Source organism: Rhyacophila brunnea, unplaced genomic scaffold, assembly GCF_057557595.1.
Source record: "Rhyacophila brunnea isolate RB1 unplaced genomic scaffold, BYU_Rbru_1.0 scaffold_23, whole genome shotgun sequence".
NCBI classification, from domain to species: Eukaryota; Metazoa; Arthropoda; class Insecta; order Trichoptera; family Rhyacophilidae; genus Rhyacophila; species Rhyacophila brunnea.
Window position 1 is genome coordinate 12,001,029 of NW_028232893.1, and position 21,633 is coordinate 12,022,661.

Here is a 21,633-nt window from a genome sequence, read left to right on the forward strand (position 1 = left end):
CCGGTGGTCTGCAAATTTTTGGCGTCCAATTGTTTATGCTAAATTATCCAATAAAATCTTCAAAACCCGTGTATCTGCTTGTGTTTTTGTTCTTAAAAATAATTAATGGTGTTACGTGACGAAATCAACTGCGATTAGACGTTATTATAATGTGTTACTACATATATAAATAATATTTTGTATTTCTGTGTTAGCGGTCCGCAAAAAGTTTCGCATATTTTAATGGTTCGCAGGTATAAAAAGGTTTCCAGAATTGTTACTATCACATTCTGGACTAGCCAAGGCCTGAACAAAAACGATGCATGAGTGCGAGTGAGAAAGTATTCGGTACCCTTATAATCTCTGCGACACGCGCTAGAGTAAGATAAAAGGTCTACATATGTGTGAGTTAGTTTCCAAAAGTATCGTGGTGAATCGCTTCACGTAGCGTCGATAACCTGCGAGCTCGTATTGCTAAAATTGCTATTCTTTGTGTTAAACATAAAGTCAGTGGTAAATATTTTTAGTTAATTAAGTATGAAAGATGGTTCTGTGTGTTGTATTAAAATATGGTAGCCGTACTGATAAGCAAGAAGATGGTATTACGTTTCATAGGTAAGTTGATACATGTTCGTGATAATTTATTTGTATATTATTATATATTTTAATATCAGTGACCTAGTGTTTCTTTAAAATAACTTAAATTATGGATACCTTTACCTAATGGTTGCATTATGACCGCTTAAAAATACTTTATAACGTAAAAAAATAGAAAATTATATTTTAATTCTGAGCGTCTAGTGCGAGCACTTTGGGCGAGCACTAGCGAAATGGTCTATGCCCTATGGTCTCGAACATTTGTAGACGAATTCAATGCGTTCGCTCGCCCACAAACCAAGCGCACGGCACGCAGCTTCATTTAGCAATGCAACGGATGGCGTCTAGACGTATCTATAGTCTATGGGACTAGCCTTCTACATACACTTCACCCTTACCATATCCTTTGCGAAGCTTATTGTGGAAACTATTGTTTTTCTTGTGAATTATTACACTTGTTCACTCTTATTTCATCGATGTTTTCGCCCTCTGCATCATTGAACATAACAATTAATCTATCGAGGATTTCCAACCACGGCGAACAGTATGACCAGTGAGTCTCAAAAAACTGTTCAGGTACACAAGGGACTGTCTCTCGCTGGTGGCACATTATTTGTCGAAAATTCTGTCAATTCCGGTGTCTCAATTCAGGAAGTTCGCGATCAAGAAATCAAGCAAGCTTCCGGGATTCCAATATCTCTAAGCCACATCTTAACTCGCATCATCTGCCGCACAGCTATAAATCAAACCTTCCACGAACGTCGATCTACCTCTACAGTCGCACGTAACCTTCGAAACGTATAGATATTTGGATGCGGCAAGCAGCGAGCTGGTACAGGAATGACCAATTCGTAGGTATTTGTATGCATCCTGGCGTCTTCGACTCTCAGCCCGAGAAGCGTGCAACTTGTCGATTGCAACAGTAGATCTTTTTTTTTTCAAACTAAACAGTCGCATTCGACCAATCTGCAGAGCTCCATTTGGTAACGTGTGTTTTGTGATTAACGATGACGTCACATCGACGTATTCGACACGTTGCATGCGAGACTAGTTTTGATGTGAGAGCCGGCTAATTAATGCCATCATCGCATTTTTTCCTAGTGTTTTTTTTCTATGCTCGTTTTGGAAGCTATTCTCAAGACATAACCTGATAAAAGGGAGAAAAATTATCTTTTGATGTTCATTTTTCATTCACACATATCTCCAAAATTTAATATTGATTTGAGAACAGTGGAATACAATGAATCTACCTTTGAATGATATTCATAGGTAACTAATATGGCAGTTAGTTGTTACCCAATAATCACACAAAATTAAATCATTCTTTTACCCCATAATGTAACGCCATTGATCAAACTTGACAATATAGGTGTCTACCTACCTATTTTACTTTCCTTAGAAGTGGTAGACCCGAACAGCACAAAACAAACTCGTATCATAGCTGTGCTGTTGCTCAACCTGCCTACGTTCAATTGCCTGTATGCATGTCTTTTCTACCGAATCACATTATTCTTCATAATACTTATAAATACTAGATCAAACTTTTAACCCATCATCCTTTTCTTATATAATTTAATCAATAAACTAAAAACAATATTAATCATTTCATGTGACCTCTGACTAGATAGGTAGGTAATGGAGTTTTTACCTACTTTATTGTATTGATTTACTATATAAGGTAGAGTTAAGAGTGTTCGTTGTCAGTGTGTGTTTACCTTTGGTGAGTGTACACGACGCCTGAAGATGCCGAAAGGCGAAACCCGGGTCGCAAAAAACGACTTAAATAGAATAGTACAGAGCTTGAATCCATTAGAATTTAAATTCAAATTCTACTCAAGTACCTTCGGTCGATAGTAATAATATTATATCTGTCTCGAAAACAAATGCCTATTCAAATCTACTAGATCAGGCAAGTAAAGCGCTACACAGCATCATTCATTTTGTCGGGGGCCATCGAGTATTCGAAACACATACCCTCAAAAATGTTTCTTTTGACTATGGGCTTTTCCAAATTTTTCTTTTGGCTTCTGGCTATTATTTAATTAAACAGTAATTCATCACGTCCCAGTAACAGAAGGGTTAAGTCAACTCGTAGAGTGTAGATTTAAACCGGTTTAACTTTCCTTTCAATGCAAGTAGCAAATAAGAATCACTTATCCACATGTTGCACCTCGCTTTTTCCCTCAAGTCAGTCACTGGGTGAACTATTTGGGTCATTTCACATAACTAAGCGACCTTGCATACGCAACTTACTTACTACTTACCAATTTATTACTTACTGGTTAATTTGATATGTTTGGTTTTATTACCTAACTAAATGTTTGCTTTAAATGATTGGCAATGTTATTAATTGATTTTTTCAAATGATTGCATATTGGCTTATGTGTAACATGTTTTCTTACTTTACACTTTAATAGCATGGTGCAATAACTTAAGGCTGTACCTATTTAGTAGTAAATTTCAGTTATAAATTACTGTTTTCTCTCCTATCCACAGCATATCTCTATACACGGTGTGATTACCAGATTTTTACTGTAGCCGATTGTCAACCCTTACTCAACAGCATTTGATTTCGAGTTGATCAGGTGCGAGAATTCAGTCCGCACCCTTGTTTTCAGAGACGGGCATTCTGACACTACCCCGCCGTATATGACATGAAGGTAACAGGACAAAACAGAACAAAACAGAACATGAAAATGCAGAGCAGCCACGGGAAAAATAAAACATTCATTTTTGTCGTATCTATTTATTAATTAAATACTTATAAAACTTTATAAACGAAATATATATAATACTGCATGTTGGAAAAAGCTCAATTTATCCGCTTGGTTTTGATAACCATACACTTATTAAACTTGTTATTTCGTTGTACCTAGTCACCCAAGCATTTTGAACATATTAGATTTATTAAGACGAGATATACCTAGCTTGCAGGCAACACCGATTTGAGTCCCGTTTAATTCCCGAAATGCAGAAATATATATAATATAATTTGATCTTTTTTACAGCGTATTTAATATCCGAGTTATTAAAATCTATACATTATAATATAGAGGTACGATAATTTCAATATTAAATGCTATATTTTTTCTGAAAGTCTCACACCCTAACTGGATCACCCTTAAATACGGCTGCCCGTTGTCAAAGGTGGGGGAGTTTTTCAGTATTGCTGTGATTGATTGATTACCTGTGTTATGTTAACTTTTATATTGTCGACTTAACTGGTTCATTAAGAATGGTCCGTGGGTAGTATCACGTAGTACAATACTACACGGCAGACGCGATAAAAGGTGAGCAAAACCTTTCGTTCAGTCAACCGGTTATCGGGCTGGCTCAACCGGCTGAACTGCAAAGGGAGAGGTGAAAATTGCGAGGGAAATGCGGTCAGGCAGATTATATATAAGTATGTAATTATTATTGTACAATGCCGCAATAATCTGCTGCACAAAATGTCATAATAATTTACTTTACCTCAATAATAGAAGATAATATTATATATTTATATCAGAAGCGAGTGGGGAGGTCTGACATAAATAGTGCTAAACTTTTTGTTTTCATTTAATTAAGAATACAAATTGCATACGACATTTAATTGGTTAGTTTTTTTGACCATGACCATGTCCGATCCTAACAGATTTTTGTTTTTACGAGAAATGTATGTTAGCCACACCGTATGAATGACAATGAACCGGCAAAGAGAGTGATGTCCAGTAATCCAATAGGACGTAGAAGAAGAGGGAGGCCAAAGATTCGCTGGTTAGATGGAGCTGCCAGTGACTGCCGTATTCTGGGGGTACCAAATTGGAAAGCGGCCACACTGGATAGGGACAGGTGGAGGGAGCTGTTGGAGGAAGCCAGGACCCACACCGGGTTGTCGCGCCCCTGATGATGATGATGTATGTTAGCCACTTGCTCAACCTATTAGGTCTATAAATACTCAGACTCCAAATTCAAATTGAAAAACAATACTTACGTGTATTTTCCGGACTCAGTATTCTAACCTGGGACCCACGACGTTATAAGCCGACGCTTAAGCCGCTCAGCCTTCGTGGGCGTAACTTATACGCGGTATAAATGAGAACTCTGAATTTTTTTATAGTAATAACAATAACCTTTGCCCCCTCCTAGACAATTATCTTAAGAATCGGGAGGATGAGTTTTTGTTCTCCCAAGGTGCACAAGTAGCCTGCCATCGGTGATTTGGCCAAATTGCTCCGGATATTGATATATTCCACCTACGAGAGGTGAGTACCTATATGTGCACGGTGTTTTATAAATTCTTAGAAATTTAAAATATGCATACAACCATGTAGGTATTTACTTTATTTATTTTTTCGATTCACTTTTATACATTCTCGTTTTATACTGTAAGTACTTATTTACTATTTTTTTTGTTTTTTCTTGTAATGTTGTGAATGTCTTGAATTTGTAATTTGTTAATTTCATAGCATCCCTCGTAAAATAAATAACCCTACTTTCGGAAATAAATAGGAAAAACAATAAATTATTGTATTGAATTAAACAACAGCCTACTTCTAATCACAATGTGGCCATAATCTAACAAGAATACCATAATATAACATAAAAGATTGCCAAAATCCTAAATTAAAACCTAGTAACTTGCGCCCTTTTTTGGTTTCGAACTTGTTTTTATTGTATAACATGAGTAATGAATTTGTAAATCAGAGCGGCGGCAATGCTTAGTTTCTAGGTTTAGTTAAATATCTTGAAAATGAAGCAATTAAAAATAATACAGGCCTGTATATTATTTGAAGATTGTTTATTTAAAAATACAATTAATTGCATTTTTTTAAATGTCTTGCTATGTTTTAAATTTAGACTCAATCAACTTTATAAAAATATAAAATAATTCTGTTTCTTCTATACCGACATCTATCTATTATTATTCTATTCTAAATTATAATTTGCAAGAATTATAAATTGTGGGTAAGTTTCATTGCTACAACTTTTCAAATCATGACAACAGATGGCAGTGTTCTATAATTACCATATTAGATTTTATTTATCTCTGTTTTGATTATTATTTATTGATATTATAATATTCATCGAAATACAATATACAAGGTTAACAGATGATTATAATATTATTATGATATGATTGTATACTCAAGTAAGTAGATGTTTGACATTGTTTGTAAATATAATTTTAAACCAAGTACTTACAATATTTATAACTTGATTGAATTAGGTAGTTTTCATGTCACTTCATTATGACAACATTCAGTTATCACGATATTACTTACTTAAACTGGCGCTACAGACCATTCAGGTCCATGGCTGACTACATGACTGCCCTCCAGGAATCTCTATCCCGAGTTGGATCACCTCCAAGACGGCCCAGGATATTTTTTATAAAACTTATTTTAATCTTCTGCAAAGTTTATATCACAATTCTCTGTATCAATTAGTATTAGAAATTTATAAAACAAATTCCTGCTAAAAAGTATGAATTAAATGAGAAATCACAGTATGTTAAGTGCATTTGTATTTATTTTCAAAAATATCTTATTAATTAATAATTGGTACAAAAAGCAATACTTACATACATTTTTATTTCAAGTAAAAGAGATGTTTGATTTATTTTCATAACCTTTTAAAACTCATGCAGACAACCTTTTCTAAATAAAAAAACAATAAACCGTTTCTCATTACAACTCAACGTGTTTCGTTCCTCCCAGCCAATCTTCCTTGATCATATCGGCACCTTTTTCAGCAATCATAGTTGTTGGCGCGTTAGTGTTGCCTCTAACCAAATCAGGCATGACACTAGCATCAATCACCCTTAGCCCTTTAACGCCGTGAACCCTAAGTCGTGGATCCACCACAGCAGTAGCGTCAGTTTTTGGTCCCATCTTGGCAGTACCGACTGGGTGATAAACTGTTGATGCCATGTTCTGTATCATGCATGTCCAATATTGTTCAGTTTGAAATTCGTGCCTGGAACAGCTTTTAATTGGAAGTTTATCCAATTTTATTCCGGCGTTTTTGAAGGTTGAAGTTTTACCAAGTTTTTCAATAACAAAATCGATTCCTCTAATTATAGTTTTAATATCTTCATCATCGTGGAAGTAATTTGGGTATATCAAAGGTTTTTCTGTAGGGTCTGTACTCTTCAGCTCAATTCTTCCTGTCGATTTCGGTTTAAGTAAAGTCACGTAAAACGCTAGTAAGTCTTTATGCTTGTTCAATTCCAGCAGTGATGCGACAACTTCTTCTGAATATCCACTTGCTTTTGTGAATGCCGGCATGACAATAGAGTCATTCACACCGAATTGTATGTGATGGAACTGAATATCAGGAACATTACTTCCATCATTCAATGTATTGATAAAACCTCCCAAATTTGTAATACCAATACCTGAGAATGGTCCAGTATTTGTTGTGATATATTGCATGTACAATTGCAAGATGATGGACATCGGCAGCTCTCTAGCAGTGCCTTCATTAGCAGAGAAATACACCGGAAATATAGCATGATCTTGCAAATTATGTCCAACGCTCAAGTCAGCTATTAAAGGAATATCGAATTTATTCAATTGATCTTTTGGGCCAATTCCTGAAAGCATCAACAACTGCGGTGTGTTTATTGATCCGCTTGATACAATAACTTCATTTCTTGCTTTCACTTCAATCTCAACATTATCCTTTATTTTCATCCTGATTCCTGTCACTTTTTTGGTTTTTTTATCTATAACTAATTTAGTGACAAGCGTATTTTTTACTATATCTAAGTTTTTATTACCGTTCAATTCCGTTAAAAATGCTTTGGCATTACTGCATCGTTTTCCATCTCTCAACGTTCCATACAAATCTGTTAACCCTAATTGGTTTTCACCATTTAAATCTTGAGATACTCTCAATCCTAAATCGCTCCATGCTGATTTAATGATGTCTTTCCAAGGATTCAAATTGTCGTAATGCTGTACTGTCTGCTTTCCTCCTACTCCATGATATTTCTTCAAATCATCATCTGCCGTCACCGTTTGATCTATAAAGTCTTCGCTCTTTTTAAAATATTTAAGAACTGAGTCGTAATTCCATCCAGAATTCCCATTCTTCTCCCAATCGTCGTAGTCTTTCTTATTCCCTCTCACGTATAACATTGCGTTTATAGAGCTTGAGCCTCCCAGGATTTTTCCTCTTGGCCAAGAGCAGCGCTGGTTAATCATTCCTCTGCAGTTTTTCGGGTCTGGTTCAGTTCTGTAACCCCAATCTCCAGGTGTGTTTTGGGTATGGAACAGCAAAGCTGGTACCTGTAAACATAAAAATATTTTCTGAGTAAATATTAAATACACCAATCGCTGAGGTATCCATACAGGAATTTAGGAAGGAAAGACTTGACTTCTAACAGCTGATACTGTATTTCGTTTTTCGGCTATCCTCCTGCATCTCTCTATCTCTTTCTATCTCAAAGCATGTGAATGTGCAAAAAAAACATTATGCAGTGTCAGGTATTGCTATTGCGGAGCACTACTTGGATACATACAATAAAATTTACTATAATACACCGAATAATCTACTCCATTCATGTACCCGCTGACAAGAAAACGAACAAATTTGTTTACTGCTTCAGTTCATCGGAAGTAGCGACGCGTGGTCGTTTGGAATGTTGTTTTGATTAAAGCGCGCAAATTTGTAAAATGTGGACAATCCAACCTATATTTAATTTTATTGAAATATGTTTTCAAAGTTTCAAAGAAATAATTGTGCACGTCTTTTAGGTAGAGACAAAAGTTTACAAACTATATTGTATATTATTTGTTTGAGGAAATATGTTGCATTCCTGGTACCAGACTGTAGCAGTGTAGTATCTAAAAAAAAACACATTTTTGAGTTAACTAGCCAACAGTTACAATGCAGTATCTAAAATCATTATTATGGTGTATTCGCAAAAATACGGTCGTATTTCTAATAAAGTTATGCGTAGGTACCTATACACTGCAGTACACTGTGGTTAAATATTTACTACAGTTTATCCGGGGAATAAATTACTTTTAACTCAGTTCAGTTCTAGCAGCGTTATTTTTTGGACTTTTTGTTTTTATGTTATATATAATATCACCTACATCGGCAGCTCTCGTGGTGGATGGATATTATATAATAAAATTATAAATAATCCTTCGCAAACAACCATAATTTGACAACGATATTTACAAACATGGCCCCCACAAGGCGGGGGCTAACAGGGCTCTAGCCTGGGGGTCAATCAGATAAGTGAGATAAACACACATCACAAATTTGCTCTAATACTAAAAAAGTCGCCTGCGCACTATTTTATTTCAACGATTTTAACATTGTAACAATAGTAGTACGATGCATTTTTTTATTATCGTATGTCGATACTTGACAACTCCGCAATTCAAATAGATATAAATTCTAATTGTTTTTAGTTTTGTACTATTCCATTTGAATCGTTTTTTTGCGACACGGGTATCGCCTTTCGGCATCTTCGGGCACTATGCACACTCACCAATGGTAAATACAATTGACACACCGACCCGGGTCGTATAAAAATGACCCATTCACTGCGTCCAACGCAACTGGTGCGTTGCCCATCACGTGGCCATTAGATATAATTAGCATGTTATTTAAATGTGATAATTAAATATTAATTAAATGGTCCGCAGTGAATGGGGACTTCGGACCTTTTAATATAGAGATATATTAAAAAATACACAAAATCACTAAAAATACAGTAAATAATATCCTTAATTTTACCTCGGACACCATTTGAATGCTGTATTTCGAAAACGTTGCTTGACACATTTTAAAAAACAGTGACATAAGTTGCAAAAATCTTCATATTACCTAAATACACAAATGTTAGTAGCTTTTTTTAAAAACAACGGTTACCATTTGCTATAAAATAATATATTTACATCTACTTTCGTTAGTTTTCACTATTTTGACTAAAACACAATAGTGAGTTGTAACGTTTTCCATATACAGCATTCATTTTGAAAACGCTAATATTGAGCGTCACATTACTTTTAACCCTAAGTAAACTTAAAAATCCTGGCCTGGGGAATTGGGGCCCGATTCAGGTTGTGTGGGCCATCCTTTCCTTAAAGGATGATACTTTCTTTCGGTACGATACCCATTCCATGTGTCGATACTTTTTCAATGGATAGACAGGCCTATTCAGTGTTAATTCGTTTTTGCTCCCCGTTTCAACTTATGCTCGCCTGATACCGCGCAAGAAACAAGAGTGTTACTATGTTAAAAAAATATCTTGCGGTGCCTGTAGAATCACGTATAATGACTTATAACGGAAACATAAGAGTATTCTAATTAAATATTAATATGTATTTATAGTTATTGCATTTATAAAGTGCAGTTGTCATATTTTTGTAATCGTTTAACAATTATAAAATAATTTACCTAAACTATAGGAAAGAGAATTTTTAAATGTGGTATTATTTGCAATAGAAAAAACGAACGAAACTTTAAGACGAGGTGAACCGTAGACAACATGATCTTAGCTAAGGACGATGTTTCTGCATAGTGTTTTGTACTGAGGAAATTTTTGTTAAGACAAATGTTTCTGCAATAGGCTATGGGTGTTTGTGATTGTTCAAAATTACTAACAACCACCTTGTACGAAAATGCAAGGACATGGTTATTAATAATTCTAAAAAAAACAAAATCACCTACATCAGAGTCAGGGAACACAAAATTAATGGGAACAGGCAACCCATCTCGAGTGTGGAATAATACGGGATAAACTTAACACCTTTCAAGAACACGTTATTCTTAGCTTGTCTTTCGTATTTAATTTTCGTATGACACTCACACATTCAAAACACTGCTTCAAAATGTAGTGCATTGGGGTGTAGCCTATCTGAATTATATTAATAATCTATTCTGCGATCAAAACAATGATTTTTCGCGTACTATGTATATTCGGTCTCCAGGACGGCGATCTATTAATACTAGGCTACATCTGGTTAGTATTTCATTTTATTAGAATATTACTCTTGGAACGTCTCGAAGTTGTGTATTGTACCTATATGTTTGCTCATGCAAATATACGAATTTAAATTTGAAATTGACTACTCCTCTCATTTCGAAGAGGTTGAAGATCGTCTCGGTGACCCCAGCTTTTGTTAACTTGGTTATACGTACCAATTAAGTTTTAAAGTATTTACAATGCGTACCTGGGTGTAAAATCCTGCCTACTATTCTGGTATTGAGGATAGTTTTATAATTCATTTACGTTTGTAAATATGTAATGCATCAGCATACTGAACTCTGCCTTGCAGTGTGATGTAAATCAAGTATCATTGTCCTTTTATCTATGTAAATGATCTGTTACTATGATATAATTCATGTAAAAAATTTCAAAAGAATCAAATTGTTTATTTTTTTTTTATTATTATAAAACTATTCCAATGGAGATAACCGTGTCCGGAAGCTTGTACGTATGTAGTTCGCCGTATCACACTTCACCGTGAAATGTTGTATCGTATGTTATTATGTTGTCGTATTGACGTAAAAGTCATGTCTAAATTAAACACGGTTCTTGTCGGTTTACACTTTACAGGAAGCCAGCAGCAAACAAATTTTGAAAATAGTCGATATACTGGATTATTTGTTATGATAGGTTAGGTTTTCATTCTTGAATTCATGAATTTTGCCAAAATCAGCTATGAAAATTGAATTAATGTTCATATTGAAACTAATAAAATTGGAGACTGTATGGCGTATAGTATAAAAAGCTCACAGCGAACTGTGCCACGGTGAAATGCTTTACGTACAATTTACATGTGACTTGAGATAATATCACCAAATATCCGAGGTTACAATTATCGACATAATAATTATTATCTGCACGCGAGAGGTAAACTATGGTAAGTTCACATTGGTGAAAATGATATGTATGTATGGTATTACCGTCTTAAAATAACTCAAATGGTCTTTAATATCAAAGAAGGAAGTGTATTTGGAGATACAGTATAAAAAAAAGTTTTGGGCATTAAAACAAAAATATTTACGATAAAAATATAAGTGTGACCTACCTCCATGTCAGGCGTTGGATCGCCGCCAGCCTCCACCAGAAGAATTTTCCATCCTTCCACTTCTGCAAGTCTTGAAGCTACCACGGATCCCGCTGACCCTGCACCAACGACTATGAAATCGTATTCAGGAATCGCTGAAATAGATTAATGAAATTTGTTTATTTTCGTGAATAGTACACTACATTTTCAATGGTATGTACCCACCTAATTAAATTTAATAAGTTTTTGACCAATGGTGGGCTTAGATTAGAACCTGAAACAACTGCCAACATTTCCAAAACTATTGTACGACAACATCTTCTTGGCTACGTGAAGGAGGGCGCTATTGTCGACTAAATGGGAGGAGCTTGTTAGTTTATAATGTAAGTGTGGTTAAAAATGGGAGGAGCATGTTAGTTCACGGTTTTAACACGTAGCCAAGAAGATGTTGTCATAGAGTAAGCTATAACATTAACAAAATTGCGGTTTGTCCCTAAATGAGATTTTTTCCATTACTCTTAGTGGTTGACCTGTGTTTCTATAGAACTAGTGAAATGTGGCTTAATAACCTCAATGATTGGTACGAGTGTAACTCCACCGAACTTTTCCAGGCAGCAGATCGTCCCGATGGTGACCGACCTCCGTTAGACGATAGCACGTTAATAATAATAATAATAATGATAATATAGGATTGACAGGATACGTCTTTTATATAAAATTCAATATCAAAGTGGACACGTTAGCAGAATAGGTCAAAGACACGAACGTGCTTTTATATTAATCACCATTATTGCAATGTAGATTGAATTAATTTCTTAACTGCTTACAATATTATACGACTTGTGCGGATGTGCCACAAGGGTGTCGTACTCGTGATCGGCATCCAAAATACATAGCGCATGGCCCCCTCATCCTTAAGCTGGCCCACTGGCCAAGGATCTTTGGCGGGCCCCTTATCTATCGCCCGCTAAGTTTAAGGGCAGTGTGATGCTCTACAATAGCGTTTCCTAAATTCTACACGTGAATTTTCATGTAATTATCAATCAACACAACACATTAAATTACATTACTTTTTTTAAGATTAGAACAGATTTGTGATACGGTTTATCTCACTTGGATGGTCGACCCGCCACGCTGGGGCCCCCATGCTAGAGCCCTGTCAGTGCCCCCCTTCATATGGGGGCCATAACAGTGCATACGTCGCGTGCAGCGCCTTTTCTCAAAATTCAAACTTTGACTCAAAATATGGAATAGTAGAAGACAAATCTTCTAGGCTTTTATATTTGATTGTATAAATTGTTAGAAAATACTTGTGATAGTTTAAGGGTATTGTACATTTCTATATTTCAGTAGGTACGTCATACCTGCTTTGCATGTGTATTTGACCTTTGTTGATCCTAATCATCCAACGAAATATTTATGTTTGCCTTAACAATGTTCCGGCTATACATTAACAATCAACGTCTATTTTTAAATCTCGGCTACATTGCTCGTGTTCAGTGTGTCTTGAGAACTCCTACTTAATGTTATTGTGTAGATCAGTGTTCACAAACTCACTCACTACTAGGATCTGAAGATGTTTTTATAATAGGTGAAGTGTTTTAAAATTATGCCTGTTCAATTAAGGGCGGACGTGTTCAGCGTAGGTCAAAATGAAGCTTTTATTCTATTTTCAAAGCATGATCCTGGACATTCCTTAAACGTTGTAGATAATCTATTTATATAATTTTGAAGACTTATTATCCTTTATATTTATTTTAAATATTTGATGACTGCATAAAGTTTTTCTATTACATAAAATAGTATTCTTTTAAACCTCTCGCTCTAATGTTTTAGAATATAGTCATATTTCAGTACATAAATGTGCAGTGGTGTTAAGATTTTTTACATTTATTAATTTTTAAACGCATTTATAAAACCATCAGTATAATTTATGTCGACATTATTATAGTGAAATATTTACGATAAACAATTATATTGATAATCTCTGTGATCCCAAATTTGACAAGAATTAGGCATTTTATTATTAAAAAATGGGTAAGATTAACACATTTGAAGATAATTCTAATAATACTAATTATAAGCTATGTCTTTGACCATTCAAGTGTGATAAACATCCTACGAATAATGATTGCTTTTTAATAATTATTGACCTAAGAATAAGGTAGTGTTTTTTTGAAATACGCCATTTCTTTTGGCATCCCCCAGTGGTTAAGCTACAACATACGGCCGTAGCCATAAATTGACAAACTAAAACTGAAGTAGGGAGTAAGAACATGTTAACGCGCGTGTTTGAACTATAAAAAGAATACTATTTTATGTAATAAAAATACTTTATGTAGTAATCAAATGTTTAAAATAAATATAAAGGATGATAAGGCTTCAAAATTATATAAATAGATTATCTACAACGTTTAAGGAATTTCCACGATCATGCTTTGAAAATAGAATAAAAGCTCCATTTTGACCTACGCTGAGCATGTCCCCCCTTAAGAATGTTACATTCTCAAATCTTACGAATTATTGAATAAAAGAAATAGTTCATTAAATAAATAGACTTCAGACCGGAACGCGAGCCGTCATTTTATTTTTGAGGCTGCCAATGGAAAAGAAAACAAGCCGGTACAATTATTTATTGTTCGATTCGAAATAGAATTGCGGTCGAAATTTCTAATACGAAACACGTATAAGAAAAACTCTTTCTTTCTAGTAGAGTCAAAATTCTTTGTACTTTGTTAACTTACGCTTAAACAAAAAACGAAGCATAAAAATAGCTAGGTAGGAATCAAAAAGAGTGGCAGGAGGTTGGAGAGATCTTTATCCACCAGTGGATCGACCCCGCCTAATGGCGATGACAATGATAACATCTATTAAAAACGAATTTGTAAATATGTTAATTAAATGTACATTTTTTTATTCTACGTCAGTGCGTAATACTAATGACAGCAGGTACGTACCTAAAAGCCATAATCCTTTAATAAGTATATTATAAAATGAATAGGTACCTACTTAGATATATACTTAAATATTTATTAATATTGTAAGTATTAAAAAACTGGAATATCGAGCGTGACAAAAAAAAACTACATTGATATTTAATAATATGTATAAATTATTATTTCAAAACTATCATCTACATACCTAAATACAAGCTGAAAGTTCACAGCTTCGCACGAGATCCATTTCTTGATCTATATCACGTTATCTGTAATAATCATGAGAGATTTGTCATCCCATATGGATGGGGTTAGCTCTGTGTTGTCCGTTTATAAGAATATCCTAACCAAGGCATTCTTTAAATGTCAAAACGAAAATAAATCTCACAGTAGACAGTCAATAAAATACGTCAAACAAAAGAACACCAATTTCCGTGGCAAAAATTTTAATGTGGAAGGAACAAACAAACTGTGTAATGTACGTACCTACATAATTGGGTTTTATATAAATGTAAAAATAAACATTATCTCACACCTAAGTCAAATAAAACGTGTTGTGACAATTAAATGTTGGAATCGGCAGGAAAGTTGTCAGTTGGGGCCAAGTAGGAAGGGGAAATCAATCAAACATATTTTGATGGATAGGTAAAAAAACGTAGGTAGTACATCACTCACCGTTTCCAGTGAAAAGGTCAGCCTTATCTTCAGGCCATATTCCAGGGTTCGCCAGATTGCAGTAGGCTCCCAGCAGGACTTGGATCAGCCCCCCTAGGGCAGCAGCCGAGTGACCACTGGCTGAGGGACATGCTCCCAGCAGAAGTTGCTCCATCTCTGCTGTTACCGAGTTTCAAATTCTCTGTAAGATCGTAATTGCAAATTGATTGAGTAAATTGAGTAAAATAATTCTAAGTTAAATGTTGCCATAATAATTATTCATTAATGCATCTGCGCATTAAATATTGGTAATATTTGATGTGGCTGTAGAGACGCATCCTGAAAATTCCTTATACTGACCGGGTGACAATAATGTTGAAGTTCTCAATCGAATGGGGAAGGACCGAGAAGTTATACGTAGAATCAATACAGGAAACTACAAAGTTGGGGAATACGACAAAAGTAGAGTATTCCCCAACTTGTCATTCAAGGAAAGATCAATTGTAAGCGTAGCAGAGGACGGCGCCGCATTTCGTGGCTTAAGAACCTCCGTGATTGGTACGAGTGCAGCTCCACTGAACTGTTCCGGGTAGCGGACGACAAAGCTAAGATCGCCTTGATGGTGGCCGACCTCCGCTAGGGGATAGCACAATAAGAAGAAGAATATTTGAACGAACATTCAGGCTGGATTTATATTTCATGCGTTTTGTGGACTGACCGGCAAGTCATAAAGAGAACAGGGCATTAGAGCCTTTATTCATGGCGACTGGGTTTGCATGTCTATCTTATTAATCTGTTCTGTGGGTACTTTTAATTTTGTTTCTATGTACTCCTCTCTTAAATTAAAGTCATGTTAATTCAGTCTAAGCACACTTGAGCGAATGGTGACCCCAGTATTGGGTAACTGCTCTTGAAACATTCCTAGAATACTGATGCTTCACAGCAAGCGTAGAATCCTTTGATACCCCAATTAAAACCGGATGTAGTTTGGTGGGGGCATTAACTTCAATGTTATGTTGGTATACCTACCTATTTTATTTTTTGAGCAAATACATTCAAACTTGTCCCAAAACAATTAACTTTCCGTATTTAAAACAAACAAGTTTTTTTTATTGGATAAACGTGTAATTACTCATATTCCATATCTATATATACCTACTATTAGTTAGTTCTAAAATATTCTTGGCGTTTGATATTTCTGACCAAATTTCAAAACAGCTGTAAGTATCTGTTTGCCGTGCATTTGGAAAAGCAATGTGAATCATAAATTTAAAATGGTAAAAGTGTATTTAATAATCTAACGCAGTGGTTCCCAAAGTTGACTGGGCTCCGACCCATCTAACAAAACTTTCCAATCTTGTGACCCACCTCTTAGCTGTCTTAGAGAAAAGAGGGCATAAATATTGGTAATGCTCAGATTCCCTAGTGGCGAGTCGTGGAACTACTTAATGCTGTCTTATTTGTTCTAATTGATATAAAAAAAACATTTTTTTATAAGTGTTACCAATATGAATGAATGACTGTTGAAATAAGAAACACAACTTAAATAAAAAAAAATATTACTTAAATACCTACACCTGCAAGGTTTTTCTACAAAGTTATTTCAATGGGAAGGATGTATTTGTTTCTTATTTTTCTTCATTACAGTTTTAGCATCAACTTCAACTTTAGTTACTTTTAATCGCAGTGAGTTTGATAATATATCCAATTTATTTCGGTATTTAGTTTTGTTAACCATAGCCGAAAATTCGACCTCACATAGATATGAGGTAGTAAAGAGGAGGACTTTCATAGCTTCATCGAACAGGCAAGGATAATTATCAGCAACTGAGAGCCAGAATTTCGTTAACTGTTTACGATTGAAATTATTTTTCAGTGACGTATCTTCTGATAAATCAACGAGTTCTTCACTTGCTTTTGTTGACATACTTGTTGGTAAGTCGTCTTGAAATGGGTTACAAATCCAACGCAACGAATCAAACTTTTTCATCCCTTCCCCAAAATAGTCCACAAAGTTAGTCTTCTATTTACTATTATTACTTCCTATTTTTTTTTAAATTCATGTATACAGTGGCGGGGGCCCACTCAATATTCGCTCGCCACCCACTGGTGGGTCGCGACCCATAGTTTGGGAAACCACGATCTAACGTATTAAATAAATAAACTACTATGTACCTATATGATTTAGTTTGTACAATTAAAATGTACGTATTTTATGGAAGACTCAGAGACAAGCAAGAAAATGTCAGTAATGATAATAATAATATGATTTCACACCACTCGCGTATCGTTTCATCGCGTGGCGTGTTCGAGTTTGTTCACACTTTTACGGTCATAATATTATAAAAATAACTTTATTTTTGGACATGAGTAACTATCTAATAATATATTTGTTGTTGCTGTTTAGACTCACTTGTGACGGTTTAAATCTGTAAAGCGTCAATTACATTGAGCTTTTTTACGAGCTGATTATTGGCAAATTTAAAAGCGGGCGGTTCAGCTACTGCGATTTCATGATTACACACAAAATTTTCCATTCGCTGATAAGCCACAAGCCAGCGAGCGATTTTGACGGAACGTAGTTCGTTTTTTTGCCGGGAGGTCGCTACGCTCCATAATAATGTTTCCATTAAACGTCAAAAAGGTAAATTTCAAAATGAGTAGTTCGTTTTTCCACCACCACGCTCTACTGCGCAGACGCGATACGCCCACAAGCCGGCGTGTAGCTTATAAAGTTGACCGGCTTTCAACTTTTCTCGGTGGAGTGTTTACAACCTGCTTATTAGCTTGTTCGATGATTACACTGGGCGAATTTACAGGCAGATTATAAATTTGCCAATAATCAGCTCGTAAAAAAGCTCAATGTAATTGACGCTTTAGAGAATGTGTTACATTTACACAATTCAACACTGCTTTACGTAATCGCAGGCAACATTGAACACGGTTATGTTGTCAAATTGGGAAAGGATGGTTTTCACAAATAATCAGCGACAAATAACTATCAACATATCAATTTGAACAATATGGAAAGAAATTGTTTACAATTAATTACTCACAAAAATTGTTTAATTATTTGAAAGAGTAAAAAATCAAAAAATACAACTGTGTCACCTAATTATATCGTCTGTTTCCTGGGGATCATTGGCTTTGAAGACGTTGGCTAAGATCGGTCGTCACTTGACTGATAAAACATGTGAGTGCCGTTCAACCGAGTAGGTACATGTGACAGCGAATAAATAATGTTTAATTAGTCTATTGCACTTTTTACACTTACACGTCTAATGGCAAACGGAAGTAAACTAGACAACGCGTAATCTGACAAACATTATACAGTCCTATTTTATGTTAATTATGTAATATATTGTGTTTTCCCTTTTAATACTGAATATATCGGCATTGTCTGATTTTTAAAACCAGTATTTCGGTATCAAAAATGACTGTGACACTAGTTTTGAAATACCGGTATTGGAATCCCTAGTTTTGCCTATCTTTTACTACTGAACAACAGACTTGACGTAGACGCGAGTTTTTCTCGATTTTATTGTTATGAGCATGTTGCTTCTCAGTACGGCTACCAAATTTAAACACTGCATACCTAGTTAACCATATATTCTACTAAAATAACTAAAAATAATTGGTACATACCATTAACTTTATATTTAACACAAAAACAATAAATTTCAGCAAAATGCGCTTGCGTTTAAATGAATGTAATCATTCAAATCAATATTTACCGGCGACGTTTACAAGAAATATTTAATTCAGACGTAGAAATTCTATCTTACTCTTACCCTAACGCATAGTGCGGAGATATAAACGTGCCAGATGCTTACTCACTCGCACCTATGGTACGTTTTTGTTCAGGCTTTGATTGAGACGTACAAATTATTCTTCCAATTTCAAATTGACTATGATGTTACAGTTGTCGTTTATTTGTGAAAACCACCCATTTCCAATGTGATAACTTGTCAGCGCTCCGTGGAAGCAGTGTTTTAAAACAGTTGCTAGGTACAGACTATTTTAGGTCTTCTTATTAATTTTATTTATAGAATTATTCTTAAGTACGTGAAACCAACACTTCTAAACATAACAATGATACTGACATATCAAAATATATCACGTTATTATTAGTTATCTTATCCTTCTTATCTTATCTTATTAGTTTTTCTTTTGGCAATGTGTACCTACCGGTTATATTAAAACAAATAAATTAATACATTCGTATATACTTTTACAGTCTTTCCGTACGGTATGGTATACGTACGCCAAATATGTCAATACAATGATAAATAATATTCCGTTTACCTAATATAGTTTTTTTTTTAAATACTTTCTATAATTTTACACCATTATAGCACCTGTATACGTGCATGGAATTACTGTCGGCGATAGTGCTTATTTCAAAGTGTCGTGACAATAACTGTTTACACGTAAAAGTGCAGACTGTCTCCAATCTCATTCTTCAAGAAAGCGAGACGTGATATTGTCATTTTTATACTACTATTTCACATGACGTATTGAAAATCGGTTAACCTCAAATGAGTAGTTCGTTTTTTACCGGCAGGTTCGCCATTATCGTTTTACTGCGCAGGCGCATATCTTACTTGCGTTTAAAGAATCATCACAATTCAGAAGCTTCCAAACTTGTTTGATTCATGCACGCAATCTTGCATCAAACTGCAGGATAATACATGTTTCCCCATACATTTTCTTACTGTGCACAGTAAATCTATGGACGTGTAAACGGGGTATTATACTATGAACAGAGTGCAACAGCAGTTGTCTTCGAGCTAACGTATTGTTATGCGCAAATTAATTTATATATGCCTCTCTTCGACATGTGCGACGTCAGTTGTGATCGTAAATTCAATAAGTATAAAAGCTATATTAAAATGGGTGTTCATAATTTTGAATGACAATAATTATCGGTATAATCTATAATTTAAATGTTCTATGAAGATGATTTAATATATGGCAATAATTTAATCACGATGAATATGTCAACACTGTGTAATTAATTTTACAGACCTACAAACTTATCAGAATGGGATGGGGGAGCAAATGTCGAAAACTACCCAATCAAGACTCGTAACTGGACAAAATCTGACATTAGAATGAAATTTTCAAAATGGCGTCATATGGTAGTTCGTAGTTCCATTTTTGGCCATTCTACAGATAAGTTTGTAGGTATGTACCATCTATTTTCTAAAAACCAAAAAAATACTTAAGTACCTACATATTATTCTATGTGTATTTTTGCAAAAAAAAATAACGTTTACGGAAGCCTATTATTTAAAATTATAACAGAAATATCAATTTCACCGAATAGACTAATAATATAGAAATGTAAAATTCATCACCATAGATAGAGCAAGGTTTTGAAATGACGGTCAAACCATAAAACCCAAGTAAAACAATGCGTGTTATATTTACATGACAAACATTAATGCGTATTATTATAATACCGGCATAACTATGTAATGAAAAGAACATAATATTCTTTAACACGTGTTTAAGTTTATCCTATATTTTTCTACGGTTGAGATCCGTAGTTTGGTATAATACCACACCCGGTAGGGTAAGCCAGTTTTCAATAATTTAGTTTTGATACGTAAAATATGTTATTTAGATATAATGCAGTTAAATAATAAATATAGGCATAATTTCATAATTTTAAAATACAGTAATATGACAGAAAAAAGAAACCAACCAATTCGCTTGACATAAACATACGTCGTTTACTTCAACATTATAGGTGCCTGTCATAATCAATTGCAATAATACAATCGTTGACTTAGATACATATTAATTAATTAGTCACTGAATTATATTGTTTAATTACGATTTATTTATATACAGTTAATACATAATACGAATTAATTAAGAATATAAACATACTACTCACGATTTTGTAATATTGTATTATAATCCAATCCAATGAAACTGTGAACGGTCGGTAACGCAGTTCGCTACTGACCGATGATGATTTTCAATTTCTTTTCCAACCATGTGTTCACCACTGATCGAAATAAAATTATGCTTGTCTACCGCGAACGGATTAATAATATTATAGCATTCAACAGTGAATAGCAACTTTACTGAAGTGAACAGTGAACTGAAACCAGTGTTGCCATATTTTGAAAGTGGAATTATAGTACAGTGCCTTCAAAATTATAGTATTTCGGCAAAAAATATAGTACGCGTTGAGTGACCAATAATTTTCGGCATTTTCAAAAAATTAAACGTGGGGTAATTAATTAACGTCTTGTTTTTTAAATAAATTAACGTCTCGTTTTTTAGACAAAATTCAAATGTTACGCCAGTGGTTTCCAAACTTTATGTTACCACGCCTCCCTTTAAAAAATCTAATCTAGGCGCCCCCCTTATTTTATTAAATAATACAGACACCTTTTTAAATAGTCAACAATGTACCTACTTACGAATACAAA

The 21,633-nt window shown here is 34.6% G+C and overlaps 1 protein-coding gene across 1 annotated transcript; it reads right to left on the reverse strand.

The window, feature by feature from the left end:
- Positions 1–6,069: 6,069 nt before the first annotated feature.
- On the reverse strand, positions 6,070–21,158 carry LOC147069497 (glucose dehydrogenase [FAD, quinone]-like). The gene is made up of 4 exons (XM_085950249.1): positions 21,090–21,158; positions 15,206–15,386; positions 11,616–11,749; positions 6,070–7,850 (listed from the first exon to the last, which is right to left on the reverse strand). Exons 2-4 carry the CDS (start codon positions 15,357–15,359, stop codon positions 6,246–6,248), a joined length of 1,893 nt encoding a protein of 630 aa, XP_085806375.1. The 5' UTR covers positions 15,360–15,386; positions 21,090–21,158; the 3' UTR covers positions 6,070–6,245.
- Positions 21,159–21,633: the final 475 nt, after the last annotated feature.